At 40.0% G+C, this 17,294-nt stretch overlaps 1 protein-coding gene across 6 annotated transcripts in view; it reads right to left on the bottom strand.

Moving 5' to 3' along the window:
- Nucleotides 1–276: 276 nt before the first annotated feature.
- Nucleotides 277–17,294, bottom strand: part of KIF1B (kinesin family member 1B) — a 95,578-nt gene continuing 78,560 nt past the window's right edge. For 5 of the 6 annotated variants that reach the window (XM_082777100.1, XM_082777094.1, XM_082777097.1 and 2 more), the window contains 13 exons: nt 16,571–16,655; nt 16,217–16,322; nt 11,903–12,017; nt 11,251–11,384; nt 10,694–10,755; nt 9,812–9,957; nt 9,228–9,467; nt 8,755–8,826; nt 8,051–8,172; nt 7,116–7,265; nt 6,433–6,625; nt 5,773–5,891; nt 277–4,976 (listed from right to left, as the gene is read on the bottom strand). In XM_082777100.1, coding sequence (XP_082633226.1) covers nt 4,934–4,976; nt 5,773–5,891; nt 6,433–6,625; nt 7,116–7,265; nt 8,051–8,172; nt 8,755–8,826; nt 9,228–9,467; nt 9,812–9,957; nt 10,694–10,755; nt 11,251–11,384; nt 11,903–12,017; nt 16,217–16,322; nt 16,571–16,655 — 1,587 coding nt within the window. In that variant the 3' untranslated portion in view covers nt 277–4,933. The remainder of the gene's footprint in view (nt 4,977–5,772; nt 5,892–6,432; nt 6,626–7,115; nt 7,266–8,050; nt 8,173–8,754; nt 8,827–9,227; nt 9,468–9,811; nt 9,958–10,693; nt 10,756–11,250; nt 11,385–11,902; nt 12,018–16,216; nt 16,323–16,570; nt 16,656–17,294) is intronic. The other variant, XM_082777095.1, reaches the window with a different exon arrangement.

Below are 17,294 nucleotides of genomic sequence, written 5' to 3'. Positions count from 1 at the left end.
TTTCAGCATTGGCAGCACTACTACCATGAGTACCACCTTATTTTATCTGTTAATCAAAAAACATTTTTGAAAGCATCTAAAAGCTACTTAGAAATGCTATGGAACATACCAAAGGGAAGAGGACATCTAAGGATAGGGACAGTCTCCCACCCTCCTGAAGAACGGGGTCAAATTTCTTTCCAGAAGAGCATAAACTTGCTCAGGACAGATTTTTAAAATGATACAAGAAACTAGTAATGAAATCCTAATAAAAGGAGCACACATTATACCTGCTAATGCACTTGGTTGTACCTTTATTGTTTCACCTCGTTCACTAACAGTTCAGTGGTGCAAGGTTACCATACACAGTTAGATAATATCTGCATTGCACACCTAAGGCTATACAGCAAATGGATCAGAATTAGTACAAATACATGAACTATATTTACATTTTGTATACTCAAGCTCCAAACATCAGATATTTACAAAATAAAATATGAAAATGAAAATCTGAAATTAATGTACAGTGTTGCTGATGCACTCCTTCGCTGGGATGAAATCAGTTTGCAAAGACATTTGTTCAAGAAGGCCACTTATACAGTGTATACCTTGTATACCTTGTGTACAGAGAGGTTAAACAGGGACATGGGAACTGCAAGAAGAAAAAGGATGTGTTTCAGTGCAACAGCATGTCTAATGTCCAAAGTCAAGAACATTAATCAACTGCACGTGAAGTATGAACAAGCAGAGTGGAAAATTAAGAACTGATCCTGGGAAGTGCTGATCGTCCAAGACTCCCTCTGCTTCTACTCCTTGGATTCAGTGTGAGCGAGAGGTAGCTCAGTACTGCTCAGGATCGGGCCACAACTTGGCAACATTAAGAATTCAAGAGTTTTGACCTCCACACCCTCAGTTTTCTGAATACACGTCTGCTCCTGTTAATTTAAAAACTGTTCCAATTGACATTGGACACGACCATCTGGTTAGTGTTGGACTAGTTTAGATTTCAAATACTTAGAGCGCATAAATGGCCTTCTGAACAAAAAAATCTCAGTCCTGTTCTTGAACACCTGATGTTTTTAAACAAGGAAGCACAAAATTAATACATTCCTGCTACATACAGTATAGTTCAGACCACAGATTGGGGTTATTAACCACAATGGAGAGATGCAACGCGCACGTCAGAGACCCATTCTGAAGTACATTCAGCAAACCGTTCCAGAGCAGCATTAGTATCCTTCCTTCGAGCAGCAGGTTAACAACTGCATGTTCAACAAAAACACCACCACAGTATAAACTAACACAAACTGAGGCTGTGTAAGTGTACCAGAAAGATGCAGAGGCAGTATTAGTTGATGGGAGAGTACCAATGGGTGTTATTCCAAAGCTAATCCTCTTTCTTATCTAAGGTGCAATTAATTACAGATGTATAAATATACAATACATTACATAAAATTAAATCCCTGTAAATTAGGTAATAAGCAGCAAAAGGTAAAGTCTTTGCTTTGAAATACCTTGCTAATCAGTAATAAGGACTATCACACACTGGCAAGAAAAAAAAAAAACTTCTCAGTGGTTTGGAAATAATATTCCCTTCCCTTCTGCATCCCACAATAGAGGAATCTTCTTTTAAAAAGTACTTAAAGTGCATTTCTAAAATACAGTATAGGAGGTTCAGTTTAGTTTTAAAAATATCCAGGAAGCTCCATCAAACATCACAGGGTTTTCATTGGACCAAAAGATAATTTTCTTCTCCCATTCACTGATGAACATAAAAAAACCCAAACTGTGGCACAGCTTCACTCCCAGCTCTCTCTAAGAAATGCCTATCAAGTTTGCTACGAGTGTTTATGCTGAATGGGCTGGCAGGCCCACAGCACGATGCCTTGCCTCTAGTGGCTGGTCCTGAGAGCTGTCTGACTCCAGGACATCATAAGCATAACCAAGAGAGGGTTTTTTAATGTCCAGAGAAGTCAGCTTAGCATATTTTTCCCTTCTAAACAGACATTTTTAAGTTGTCAGGCTAAATCAAAAAATCTTTGAAGTGAATGGAAATCAACTTTTTTTTTTTTTTTTTTTTTGGCTTTGCTCTCCTTTAGAACATTTGGATTTCAGTCATCCAGTTTTAAGCAGGGAAACCAATGTCTCAGTACATACTGAAAAACTGTGCCTTCACGTCAGACACAGTAATAGTAATGCCCACTTGAACTTCACGTGAAAATTGATTTTGTCATAGATTATGCAGCTTTAAGAGGTACTGATGTTTAAAAATAGCATCTTGTTCTTCTGATGACCTGTTATCCATACAGACATCAAGTCATCAGAAGCTGCTTGGAGTCTTTAGATATAAGACACTTATGCAACACAGCTGTAACATTTCCAGCTCTGTATAAAGTAAGCATCCATCTCTTCCTGTTTTCAAAGGAAGATCCCTTAATCGTGTTTTTATCTAATGCTTATTTCTCCTTGTTTCTTTTTCTGGTTTATCCAAAGCAAAGACTTAGCAAACTAGCTTTCTTCTAGTATAAAAAAGAAAAGATAAAAATTAAAATTTTTATCTCTCAGTGCGTCACGTAATACCACCACTTAAATTGCTAGCCCTCCTCAGACTGGTTCCACTTTTATTATATACAGTGGTGGTGGTGGCAGCAACAACTTAGTGCTTAAAATTAACCTAATTCATTCTTAAAACATCTTGACATCGGCTTAGCTCCAGCCTGGGGAGCCCACTCCCAGCTCTAGTGGTCTTACTTATCCACACACTGGAAGTGCATAGCGCCCATTGCATAACAAAGAACTACCATCACTGTATTAAGAGTCACATACAATTAAACAAGACAAAAACAGAAGGAAAAAAAAAACAACTATTATGCTCCTGGGTCCCCAGGACATACACTCAACTCTGGGTTCCAGTTCTGAAATAAATCTGAGGTCCATAGGAGACAAGATGAGCACATGATTTAGCTTGAGTACTATCTTGAAATACATAAGGATATGTCCTAGCAAGTGTCAGACTCCATCTCCCTGCTCCTTTTTCCAACCATCCTTTTAAGAGGTCCCATTATGCATTGCACTTCATCAAATGAAAAACTCATAAAGCTAAAAAAAAAAAAAAAAAAGTGCTGAGCTGATGACAGTCCCACATATACTTTTGGCCACAGAACTTCCAAGGCATCGTGAGACCTGGTGATGAGTGACCTGAATCAAAATGACCTTCCTGAGCTGGAGTCACAGAACTGTTTTTTTGTTTGTTTGTTTTTCCCTAGATGTGCCTACTGTAATGGTGGAACAAAACCCTTTTATCTCTCCCCAAGAGACAGGAACCTCAGGATGAAATTCCTGCACGTTCCCCCAGGATCACAGCTAGCCCTATCAGTGCCCAAGGTAAGTCAAGAAAGTACAGCGTAGCAGTCAAACACAGTAAAAGAAAACAAAGAAAAGCCCCCAACCTCCCTGAAAACCTAACTAAGAAAGATGAGCTCACTTCTCAGGAAGGAAACTCATTTTGCCTTTCTTTCTTGGGGCAAGGAGCAAAGCTTTGCCCACAAGGAGAACTTCCATTGTAGGTCAAGAACTACCACCACGCAGCTGATCTCCAAGAAGCCAGATGTTACACCCCACTGACCAGGACCAGAATCTACTTGATCCGTCCTCCAGGAAGGATTATTTCTGAAATTAAAAGTAAGTGGGGAGGGGGGTTAGCTGATGAGAATTGCAGCAGGTAGATTAGAGACATTCAACAGTTATTCCAAACGGAAGTGAAAGTGTCCTGCTGTTCCCTGAAGAATACTGCAAGTGCAAGGTCTAGAAAGCATTTTGTAGGCAGAGGGTACTTTGCCCCATGGACAGACAGGGTGTCAGCTGAATATTACAGGTAGGGGTGTGCATGCATAAAGCAGGCATTTCAGAATAATGCCAAAGAACTGTCTTTCTTAGCAAACCAATTACAAGTGGCAATCTCTTCCAGGAGAGGTGAGGACTGCCGCTACGCTAACTCCAAAGTCAGAGCTAAAAGCAGAAAGGGGAGATATTGCCCTCCTGTGGTGATCTCCTGAAAACGCTACAGGGAATGACCACACTGGTTCCTCACCTTCAACACTCTTCACCTGTGTAAAATCTGAGGCTGAGCACCTAAAACTTTAGAGAATATATCTAATATTTCAGCGATGCCATTTATTTTTCCCCCAGTTCTGTCTGCGCAGCTCACAGACAAGTATTGTTAATGTTTCCGGGGAAGAGTTAAAGCCAAGCACTGCTCACCTGCACCCCCACATCAAAAGTTTAAAGGTAGATCACTGCAGCCAGCCCCTCTTGATTTGTTCCCTACCTCTTTCCAGTTTATGTCTTAGTCTGTTGGATCTGGGGAACTCAAAAACTTGCACCAAGTCCAAAATCCAGTCTGCCCAGATAGGTTTATCCAACATCAGCTTTCAACAGAGTTTAAATCGGAGGCTGGATCCAGAAAGCCTGAGGAGCTATTGCAGTTCCTGGCCGGGTATTGTCTACATAGAAGGGATAATCTTGCCCTGGCATTAGCACTTTGCCCTGAGGGAACCGATGACTATTGCCAAGTCACAAATTGAATGAAAAACCTGCAGTGCTCCAGACAGACAACAATGGACAGTGGGACAGACACCAAAAGGTCAGTTGGAATGGGAAAACAATTGTTGTAAGATTTTTTTTTCTTTTTTTAGAGTCGTGCATAATCACTTTTTTTTTTTCTTTTCCCTTTTGTTTGGCCACATGCTACCAGTAGGATTCTCCGCACAAGTGAAAAGAAACAAGGTAGTGTTAGAATATCTAGAAAATGTGATGGAGTTGGGAAGGTAGGGGATGTTAAGCCACAGGATTACATACAAGAGAAACTGTCAAGAATCACAAAGAGAAAATGAGAGGTAACACTTTATCTATCAGAAGGCGAGTTAGGGAGAACAGATGAGAACATTACATGGACTCAGTACTTCAGCTGGCCCGTGCGTCTTCGAGCCAGTTTTGACCTGCACAAGAAAGAAGTAAAAAAGCATTTGTTGAATTCTGAAAGTTTATTTTTCTTCCCTCCCCAGACTTCCTCCGTTTTTTTAGTATCTTTTCATATAGTCCTTGCTTACTTCACACATTTAGAAAGGAAAACATATCAAGGGCTATAATCTGAAAGACATCTCATTCTTCTGCTGTGCTCCTTTGGAAGGATGACTGGTTCTTTTAAAGGACTGCACTGTTAAGAAACATTTGACACTACAGCAATAGCTTAGTTTCTAATTCTGTCTTTCTTTTTTACTGACATTAAAAGGTACAGTGGTGAGACCTCTCCAGCAAGCAGGGGATGTCTGTGACTTGTATTAAAGAGAAGGGTTCTGGAGAAGGTCAAAAAAGGAAGGAAACAAGATTTTCTGCTTTAGTCCACAATAAAGAGAATGAAAAAGCAGTCCAGAACCATCTGCACATAGATACTAAGAAATTTTATAATTTTGTAAAATAACAAGGACCTTGAAAGACATTTTGTGGCTTCCAAATGCTTCATTGCATGATGCATACCACACATATCTAAACTGTATACACATGTTTAGAGTGTCACAAACCAAAGCAACAGCCACTGCATATCTTGAAATATAGGACTTTTTTTTTTTTTTTTTTTTGTTGTTGTTGCCCACCCCCCTGGCTCCCCTTCAGGCAAACCATTACGTCAAATTCTTCATAACATGATTAAATTCTGTGATGAACTATCTGCTTACTTTATGACTTTCTCACTGTCTTTATGCTCTGCAGCTGATCTGCTCAGGAACTGCCTCTTACCTTATCGTGCCAGCAAGAAGTGGGTTGAAGGCGTATAACCAGTCATTCATGTCTTTGTCATTGATGGCCTGGAGCAGGACCCCACGATGCTTTGTGCACACGCCAAAGGTGTTGGGTGTCTGGAATATTGAGGACAATTTAAAATAACTAAGTCTACAGTCACAGAATTTGATGCATAATCCCTCCCTCAGGAAGGATGTGCTACGTCCAACCTCTAAAAAGATCTAAGGTCTTTCCGTTAAGTTTCACTGGTCATTTCCAGGATGTTACTAGTCAGACAAATGGAACATCACCTCCAAAATACAGTTTTAATTCAAGCAAGAGTGTGGACTTTAAGGGCAGCTAAGATGGACAAGTAAAGCAAGTTTGATTCTTTGCAGAATGCTTGCATGTGGGTTTTTTAAAAACAAAACAATAAATAGGGTCATTGGAGCAATACTTGCTCATTGAAAGCAAACACAATCCAGCACAGCAGTTAGTTTCAGTCTCCTGTAGAACTACATCCAAATCACAAGAAACCTTGAACACATTGGGAACACTGTGAGCAGAGCCACCAGATACCAGATAAATCTCCAAACAAATGCATGTCCATCAGACCAGGGATGACACAGGATGTTACAGATGCACTACTACCTGTAATGTTCCTGCTCTGAGACTCACCTTTACCATTGCCTGCTGATCCTCACTGTATTCCACCTGAGCTGTGGATAAGTTTATGATCCCTCTTTCCACAGGATCTTTGTCACTGTTGTAAATAAAAACATAGGGACGGCGGACCACCACAAAGTGCTTGGCCCAAGAGCTGGAGAGTGGTTCCTTGAAGTGGAGGTATCCTTTCTTTGAGACCACAGAGCTGGAAAAACAAAAAAAACACAGATAAATATCAATACATTTTCCCCTAAAAAAAAGGCAGCTACTGAGTACTCCTATTAACTACTAAGCACTGTACAGAACTTGGTCCTTAGTATGTTTTGTCTGCAACAACATCAGCAAGCTCAATTTTGTCTTCAATAACTACGTAAAAAGTCTCACAGGAAAAAGGAACCACAAAGATCTCTGCTTCTGTGACTTTTAGCCATGGCTTTGATAGTAAAAACCTTTACGTATAACTAACTAGAATTCATTAAATAGATGCAGGGATATATAGATGCAGGAATACTGCAGAGATCAAATATTGACACAACTCTCACCAGTCCAGTTTCCAGCCTACATCACTGACCATGTGTAGTTCTGCTATCACCTGTTTAATTTACCTTCCTCAAATGGGGAAAGGAAACTAGAACTCTCAGAAACCCTTGTGATAGGGCTCAAGAAGCCATGACGACACTACAGTAGAAACATACCCTGGTCTGATTTCCTCAATATCAGGAACAAGATTTAGGAATTCATTCTTTCCAGCTCTGGCAAGATAGGAACTTTCTACTGCAGGAATTATCTGGAACTGTTCCATCTCATGACAGGGACTGGAGGCACGAGAATTTGCTTCTGGAGTCCTTTAAAAAAATGGAGAGAGAAAAATAAATCAGAACAAAAGAACTGAATGTGGCAGCTGAATTTAAAGTGCACCTACAATCTAGGCTGTTTTATAAGTTTAATCCTCCAGTACAAGGTTTTGTATAATATTGGGAGCCATTTGTACAATATTAAAGATCATTTCCCTCAAAATCTTTGAATAAAACTGGAAGCTCTGTTGTAAGGAGATAAACAGTAACTGCTAGTAAGTTGTTTCCCACTACTTCTCTCATTTCTCTTGCCAAATACGTCACAACACAGAAACATTTCTTACTACGGAGTACTCCTCTCAAGGATGTTAAACAGTGAAAGTACAAATTATATCTTTCACTAAGTAGTTATTCCTGATTTCATCCAGTTCATTCCTAATTTCATATCTTCTACAGATACAGCTGAGAAAAATAAAAACAAATGAAGACATTATTTGCTAAACTAGTTTATTCTGGGTTGTTGTTTGTAGGGCTTTTAAAGAGACACCTGAAAAAAACAACTTAGGGACTCTTGCTTGCTAAAGAAGCACTGGGCCCTAGAACAACACACACAGATCGTTTTTTCAGCACATGGGATAAAAAAACTGAAAACTACAAAACAAGGGGAAAAATAATTGTGCGGAGTGACTGGAAAAGATAAGGAGAAGGTCTACATAAAGAAAATACTACTGAAAATACAGAAAAAGAAGGGGAAAATTCAGAAAACATAGCAAAGATAGCCTTAAACGCACTATATAAACTAAGAATTATTTTTCCTATTCATATCCTAAACTTACTTCTGATCAATTGAGTTGCATCTTGAATCCACCAGCGAAGGACAGGTAGATGAAGGTGTGAGGGTAGCACTGCTGAAGCTTGACACTGATGGGTCCCGCCCAATCGGAGAAATATCAGACAACTACAAGGACAAATACACACAAAATATTGGAGGTTTTTTTTTGTATTCAGTCCTGGCTAGAATGTGACAATTCTACATGCAGAAGGCTCAGATAACAGAAAAGTATTTCTATCAATTGTTTCCCTACTCAGTTTTACAATTTTTGCCTATCTGTGGGTGAAAATACAATGGCAGTTCTGTGCGTGCAGCTTGTTATTAATGTCCTACACTCCTGAGTATTCACACCTTAATTTCCTCAACAGAATATTAGATTATCTGGTTTGCCAAGTAGTGTTACCCACGCCTACTGTCAGTATTTTTAAGACCTGATTTATCTTTTTGCATAGAGGAAGTGAATAACGAGAACCTCCAGTCTGCTGTTAAACTAGAACCTACAACATTGTCCAAGTTCATATAATTTCTAATTCCTTCAATAGTCTTTGGAACCTGATGCTGAATAGTCAAATGCTTCCAACAGACTGAAATTAAAGATAATTAATACAAAGTGTTTTGTCTCTTCATAGTATCAACAGATTCCATGAACTACAAATATATTGTTATTGTACTACAAATACAATGCATTGTATCAGATGAATTCTTTACCTTACAATCACTGATGCTGTTGTACACCTGGTTAAATTCCCGATTGAAAGTGTGAGTAAGAAGCTGCAGACACTGAGAGGAAAAGAAGAAACAAAGAAAAGGATTTTACTTTAAGATTTTTAGGGAAATTAGAACAGAAGGCAATTAGCCAAACATACTTGGCAGCTCATGAAAGAATATGCAAATTCTAAACTGCTGTGAAAAAAATAGAAGAGGGGAATAACCACTTCCCTTAATTAAATTTTGAAGTTTTATTTACAGAACAACTAAGGAAGAGGGATGAGATGCAGCCATAACCACATAAACATGGTCACCTGCGCTGGCTGGTGAGAATGGCTGATTTTGCTGTAGAGCTTATTAAAGTGAAACTCGTGCAACACTGGGTATTCACCACTTTACGTGACAAGCTCATCATTAATCCATCATCAGTTGACAACTCAATTTAGACCCACACTGCTTCTCTTATGTTATACCTTGGTGGCCAGCTCTTTCTCCCGATCCACCAGGCTCTCAATATCTGTGGAGTCATAGCCACTGCTCTCACTGGGCGTCACAGCACTCTCAAATGTTGTGGTAGAAATCTGGGAGGAAATGCTAGTGGAGGTGCTGAGGGTTCCACTGCTCAGACTGGGAGACAACGAGTCACTCAGAGACTTGGGGATGCTGTCACCAAGCTTTTCACGGAGTAGAAGGAAGTGCCGTGTTTTTTCCACCTAGTAAGGAAAGAAAGCATTATCATCTGCTCCACGGTGTTCTGTAGTTGACAAGCACTTCATTCTGAGGCATTCTCATAAAATTCATACAAGTAAACACGTGGCTCCAACAATAATCTCCTATGGCACTAAGTTAAATTTAACTTTGTTGAGCATAGCAAGATTTCCAACTGAACATTGTATGCAGCAGCTAGCCACATTCTATCCTCTCTGTTGGAGAACTTACTTAAATCTCAGCTCCCATTTGGGAACCTGTTCAGCTCAGAAGGTTAGGCAGTAGCCACACTAAAGGCAACCTCAAACATACAGTTGTCTTTTTGCTTTCACTTCCTGTAGCTACTTACCTCATGCAGCAGTTCCAGTTTCTCCAATTCCCACTGATGCTCTAGAATGAGACTGTCACCGCGGGGCCTCCAACCTGCCAGGTTCTCTTCTCCACGCACATATGCCACAGATGTATCTAGGACTTTCCTCCTCCTCCTCTGCATTCCTGAGCAGTCAAAAAATAGCATAATACATGTTAAAAACAGCCAGGAGGGAAACCAACAAGAAACACTTATCAATTAGCAATCTGCAAAGAAACAACACTTCCGCTGTTTGGCTGGAATACAAGGCAACAAATTCTTTAACAAAAATCACACATCCTAAAGAGGTTTCATTTAGTTCAGCTTTGTTTCATTCGGGTATTTTCTATTCACTGCCATTGAACACAAATTCCTGGTCAGTCTAATTCAATATAAGAGCTTTGATTCCTAGGTACTAGAGGAAAACAGACTGATTCAGCTCGAACTACATTCCTTCCAAGTTATCAAGCTAGCCTCAAGTGTCAGCAATATCTAAAATGTGGTCTTCAAAAGACCACACAAAAATTCTATCATTGCAAAAACAAGTCCCATCTGTCTTATTTACAATGAGCAATCTATTTATGCCCCACAAGTCTATGACAGAAGAACACACTAAGTTTCGTATTACTGGGAATGTCAGGAAAAAAACAAAGTTTTCTGCGAATCCTTGATTCATCAATGATAAGCACAGACACAGATCAAAAGTAAAAGCCTGCATAAATTTTTATTTTTAAATGGAGTAGCAATGTTTCGTTGCTCCTACAAAATGTAGAAACTGCTCCCCATCAAGACAGAAGTATTTACTCCATCTTGTCTAGGAAATTTTCTGCAGTATCTCAGTTTACAGCATCTTTAATGCATGCACACTTGGTGACTGCTTACCTGGACTTCCTGTGTCTGCCATTTTGCACAAACTTAGTTCATAGATCCCAGTTACTCGATTGCTGCTCATAAGAAGCCAGAGGGGAAAAAAAGGAAAAAAATTATCTTCAGAGATAAAGTACATTAGCTTTAGTTTTGTGGTCCCCAAATTAGAAGTACAGTTACTAGTTAGAACTATATCTGAATTCTAATCTTGACATAAAATAGCCATGCACTGCAAGATCTCTAAAAATGGCATTTCCCTCAAGGTGTTTTTTTCTCCATTAAAAGCTGCTGCTGCAGCAGCAGCTTTCAGCTTGGCATCCAGGTCAACTACAAGCAGGCTTGAAAAACAGATCTCTAGTCCTGGCTGTTCAGACAGAAGACCAAAAAAGGGGTCATTAAAGAGATAAACTATGAGTTTCACTGACATGCAAGCAAGACAAAATGTTCAAAACCAGACTGGAGATCTGTAACTAGGTAAACTTTCAAGGAAGAAAAAAAAACTAATCTATGTTCTCCCCATGCCCTCCCCAAGACATCAAACATCAGATACCAAAACCACCAACTGAACTTACGAATCTGGAGATTTGGAGTAGCCACTGCCAAAAAGATTGCGCAGCGATCGTGGCGGGGAGATCTTGGCATCTCGTGAGTAAAAGACCATGCAAACATCCTTTGTTATAACAGCAGGTTGAATGCAGTGATCAAGCTAAGAGAAAAAACAGTAAAGAGTGACTGCCTGAAGACATTTATGCCACGTTATTTACCTTCCCTCTTTTAGTAGGACAGCTTTTTAGAATCTGTTCTTCTTTGGGTCTTTGGTGGGCTTTTTGGTATGTGTTTGTGAAAGACAATTGTTAAATGCATCTCGTGAGTAAAATAGTGGCACCACACAGAACAACAGTGTATCACACACAAAGCCAAGAGTTAACCCAGTGTCTGCAACACTGGTAGGACTTGTATTACAATATTCACCAATTTCAAGGGGTTTTCAGATAGATAAAACGAGGCACAGAAAGGTAAGGATATCACCAGTTTCACTTCAAATTTGTTGTGTTAACTGCGAATAAGTTTTTCTACCCTGTTCTCAGAAAATTAATAGACTTTCACTGCCTTCAGGGTGTGAAAATCCCTTAGTCCAGTAGGTGTCTGTCTCAGGTACACAGTCTGCTGTCTTCAGTAGTTCTGTTGGAGTCACAAGCACAAAAAACAACACAGGATTCTAACCTCCAGGTAAGCAGAAAGGGTCATATATATCTTCTCTCCATACGGTGTCACTCGATTGAGGAGAAGGGAATTATGCAAGGAGCTATCCCAAACTGCTTCAAACCGATAGAAAGTCCTGGAAAAAAGTACAACAAAAGCTCAACAGTTGGTTCCTCTGCAAGCTTCTCATCGGTCAGTGCAAAGCACTTCTTCCTTGATATCACCCAGTATGATTGCTATGGACCACAGTGGCTTGCATTACTAATTAGAGAGTTATCTCTTCTCTCCCAAGATTACTTCTACTGAAAAGAGTCTGGCACAAGAAACTACTGCCTGTTTTTAAAAAAAAAGACTCATATGAAAGAGAAAAGGAACACAGAGGAGAACAAAAGCTATCATAACACCACAGGGAAAACAGCACTAATAGACAGTGTTTCTAAAACAGAGCTTCTCTCTAATGCTTTAGGTACAATTCAGCCCAGATGAACCTTCTTTTTATTATATTTATTTTAAAAAACCTCATTCTACACCATATTCTAGGGCTGGCATTTAGCAACAGAAGAGATCCCTTTAATAGCTATTCATATAAAAACAATAGCTTCTGACAGCAGATCAGAATAATTGATAGGTACGGGTAAATCCTGTATATTCAAGTCATAAAGATTTCTTACTAATTCCCTACTAGCTTCAAGTGAAAACTTGCAGACCTAACACAAGCTTTTGTAAGAAATTTCTTCAGTTTGGTATACAGAAAGAAAGGAGCTAAAGCCTCCCTCAGTTCTACCTCAGCAGTCAGGAATGTCCATCTGTTCAAATAAAAAGTGAGAGGGAGCATCACACAAAGCACATCTAAGCCATCATGTCTGTAGTCAGAATTACAGTATTACCTCTCTAACAGGCGGTTAGGGAAGCAAGCTCTCTCCTTCCTCACAAGTAAAGACCTGATTTCACGTATGTTCCTTTGGAAAAGAGTCCTGTACCCTTGTCATTCAGGGATACAGCACGCTTTTCAGGTGTTTACACTAGTAGAAAAAAGGAGGCACTAATTCTTCATCACCTCCATATGATTTCCCTTCCAAACTCCCTTGCCATTCAGGTTTTCCATCCCATTTTGAATATAAATGAAACAGTACTTAAAGTAAGGAAGCGTTTCATGTACATTTAAAAACAAAACAAGTTACATATCTAAAGAGCTTCTGTGCTAATACTCAAGGCCAGCTCAGTACAATACAAAATGAAACCCAAGACAAATGACAAAAAGCAGTTCAGGGATGGAACAACCTAAAAGCACACACATCAGAAATGAGTTCTGACCTCAAGGAGTTCCCAAAATCCTATTTTCCTAACACTGGTTCCACTATTTCAAGCTAATAAATACACTGAGACACCATGAACTGTGCAGTCTAGTAATATAATTTGAGACTATTACTAAACACTGCTTGCAGCATGTGTTTTAGTGTTTGAAGTAATATCTAAATTGCTTCTATTAAAAATGCTCCACAGAAACACATTCCAAAGGCTAAGTAATAGGAAACTTGAAAAGCCCTATAATGTAATAATCCCCACTTGAGTTAGATTAGGCAAACAACACAGGTTGTCTTCTAACCCTTTGCAAATCTGTGTGTAGTGCTCATGATTTTAGCTTTCATCATAGCTTAATTCTGAAAGCAATTTTTAAAAACCATTTAAGCAGGCTCCAGATCTACATTCTGGGTGGAAGAGAAGCCTGGTTCTCCAGAGATGGCAAAGCCAGGGTACCCAGCCCCTGAGCCAGCTCTGCACTTTGGGCTGAACGCAGCTTCTCATGAAGAGAGAACACGTGCGTAAACGTTCAACAGTGAGAACAAAAGGCTCCTCTAAGCAAAATGGTGCTTTTTGGATCAACACCAAGTCGAAGGCAAACACAGCTTTGAGACGGTTCCTCTACTGGAGTTTGTCTAGCCAGGAAGTTAAATATACACAGGCCTGCCTGTCCAAACCAGAACTTACTAGAATAGCTAGAGAGGGAGACAAAAAAGCAGCAGTGAACAAACCTCTTTCAGTATAGCAAATAATGCAAGGAGGAAAATGGAGTACTGAACAAAGCACAGAAAACAGGAGAAGCAGGTTAAGGGCACACATGTACAGTTAAAACTGATTTTTAAATGGTTTTTAGTGTTAGTGAAAAGTGGTTAATTGAAAGCACTGAAAACTTAAGCCTTCTCTTTTTTAAACAGGCAGAACAGAGAAAGCAGAGAGCAAATTGTCCCAGGCTGTGCAGCCAGCATGCTTGGCTGTGATCCACAGGAAAACCTGGAAGGTGAAAGAGGAATCCAGTCGGAGCAGCTACTAAACGCCTTGCTTCCCAGCCAACTGGTAAAGTGAGTACAGCCACCACACGGTTAAACTTCCGATGCAAATCCAGCCCAAGAAGGGAGGCTGAATGCCAGTCACATGGCAGCCACAGCTTTTTGTTCAGGGCAATTGCAAGCTGGAATTTCAAGTAACTTAATCATTCAGTCCTTGCCTTGGTACTTCCACCATGGCAAACATTACAGAGTCAGAGACTGCGAGAAATTCCAAATCTAGTTCCGATACAGAACAAAGGAAGAAAATAGCAAAGACTATGAACAGGAACTACACTCAGATGGCACATTCTGAGGATCAGAAAGACTGAATGAGGGAAGCTATCTGTTGCATGTGAAGGAAAACTTATTCTCACATGTTCCCTGCTGAATTTTACCTGACAAGGCAGGAGATCTACTACTTCTAGAAGAGCTAAGAGGCGTGCTAACAAAATTCAGTAAAAGCTACAAGGGAAATGGCAGCAATAGAAGTGGGACATAAAGCATTCTATTTTCAAGAATCTTTATGTGCAGAGGAAGCAAACAGAAAATACCTAGGCATATCCTTATCAAGAAAGAGCCTGTAAAAACACAGAAAGAGCTTCAGTTAGTGCAGCCAAAAGCAGAACAAAGCAGCAACAGCTGAGAGGAACAGAACAAACAGACAAAGAAAAACACCACCACAACCACAAAACAAGTCTGCAGACGACAGGCAAACATAAGACATCCCTGATCAGAGCTTCAGTCCCACTCCACACACCCGTCCCTCAACTTGAACTTCGGCATTTTGGTAAGAGACTGTCAACGGCTTTACTTCGCTCACCCTCATCCTTCATGCAAGCAGCCCTCCCAGCAGAAAACTACAGAGCTGCAGGAATTTATTGAAACAGCTGGCATCCAGAAGGTATAGGACTTCCCAACTACCTAACAGCATCAGACTGGAAACCAGCACCAATCCCCTGAAGTTCCAGTGCTACTGAACCATTAGTTCAAAAACACTAGAAGTAAAACGTCAACATTGTGTGGGAGGCAAGGAGTAGCTGCTGAAAATACCATCAGCATGTGTGTTTACAGACACTAGGTGGCAGGAAGACATTCAGTTAGTAGGAGCAGCATCCTGAATCCTCCTCTAACATTGCAGTGATATTTTGAAGCCCAAGCCTCTAAAGGAGAAGGAAGTTAGGAGCCATTTCAGAGCCGAGGAGGACACCGCCTCCAGAATTCAGCAGTTACAGACCCAAAACAGCCCTGCTCCCTTCTGGGAACACACGGAGTTCAATTTCAGAGATATTCCTGCTTTGCACCAGCTAAACAGAGCCACGAAGTGGTCAAGTGACTTGGCTGATGTCAGAGCAGGGGGAGGCTCTGCTGGCAATGCAGAACTCTGCCTCGCTGCCCTTTGTTGCAGACACTGAAGCAGAACAATGCAGTCTGACTGATCTTCGCAGCAATGCACCCTAATGAGGAGACACATGCAGCCAGAAACCTCTCAGAGAGGGGCCCTGCTGTTGCCCCAGCGATTGCAGTTACACAGAACAGACACCTCCTTATCAGAATTAGCGTCAGCTTGTGATATATCTGTGTAAATCCACAACTTATGACATTTAATTTACAAAGTATACTCTTGCTTAAACTGTCACATGCTTGTTACAGGAATAATACGGGTATGTACACATCCATAAATATATCCCCGTGATATGGCCCTTCTGCTTCAATGCTTTATTCTCAAAACAAACCTTGACGTCAGTTTAAAATTTCTGTCTTCAGTTCTTAGTCTCCCACAAACCATGCCTTTCCTTCCTCCCTTTACAATCCTCACAAATGGGAAGTCATCCAAAATCTTCCATGCAGTTCAACGGACCAGCTTTATCAAGAAACTATGGTACCCCTCATTCTCTGTATGCCCCTCTCCATGGAATTCTACATTTGATTATGAGCAACACTGCTAGCTTTCCAAACACCCTGTCAATACCTCATTCTGCTAAAAAGAGTAGCCATTGTATTCACTTACCTACTGGAGCTGTGAGACGACTTCAGGTATTTTGCAGAGATAATATTCAAAGACAGAATAGCATCCACAGCAGCTTCATCTACCTCTGCTTTGTTTCTTATACGTCCTGATAGGGGTAGGAGGAAGGAAATTAATAAAATCTTGAAATACAAAATTTATTTTCCAAATATCATTTCAGACTACACGATTAAACAAGCAGCTACAAGTAGAAATGGTAAAAACTTCAGTTTTTCCTCTAGGTAATTTTCAAAATCTAACTCCTCCCACAGCCAATACTCATGAAGACAGCAGAATAAAATGTAAAGAGACATCTCCATTCCTCATGCAGAAACACACAAAACAGAATACACTCACCAACAACCAGCTCTCGTACATCTTTCCAGTGCAACTCGTTGCCCTTCTCATGGATAATAGTGACTGTGATTCTACGCTGGATTCCCTGGTAGAGTTCAAAACCAAGAATTTATACTGGGGAAGTATTTCCACCCCAAACACACTATCATCGTCTATTTTGCACTTATTCAATAAATATGGAGCAAATAATCATTTAAATTATCCTGTAACTGTGAACAAAAACCTTTGTGTGTCTGGGCCCTAAAATTAATCTACCAGAGGAACAGCATGTTCTCATATGTAACAAATTACACTTCTTGCCTCTACTCCACAAAGACAAAGGCTTTTCACCTAAAATAGCCCTGAAATCATTGGCACGATACATACAGTCCCTGGGGTATAGCAGACTCAACTACAAAAACATTAAGCAGATATTCAGATAATGTATGCTTAAGCACTTCTAAGTATACACAACAAAATAAAAGGTACATATAGCAAAAGAATTATATGTACTGAAGAAATGTAAGAAAAGTTACTACAAACCAGCAACTATTCATGCAGATATACTCCCTCTTTTTCACATCCATTTATATATAGTCAAAATACAAAAAACACTCTGCAACAGCTAGAAAGGAGGTAGAGTAGTACAACAGAAATAAACACCACATCTGAACAAGAAAAGATCCCCAGGTGTTGGTCTCAATAATTTCTGCTCTTCCAAGCAAAGGTGTCAATTACCCAGAAA

Source organism: Aythya marila (assembly GCF_965140915.1).
Source record: "Aythya marila genome assembly, chromosome: 21".
NCBI classification, from domain to species: domain Eukaryota; kingdom Metazoa; phylum Chordata; class Aves; order Anseriformes; family Anatidae; genus Aythya; species Aythya marila.
Note: the sequence above shows the minus strand (reverse complement) of the source record. Positions and strands in the feature narration are given on the sequence as shown.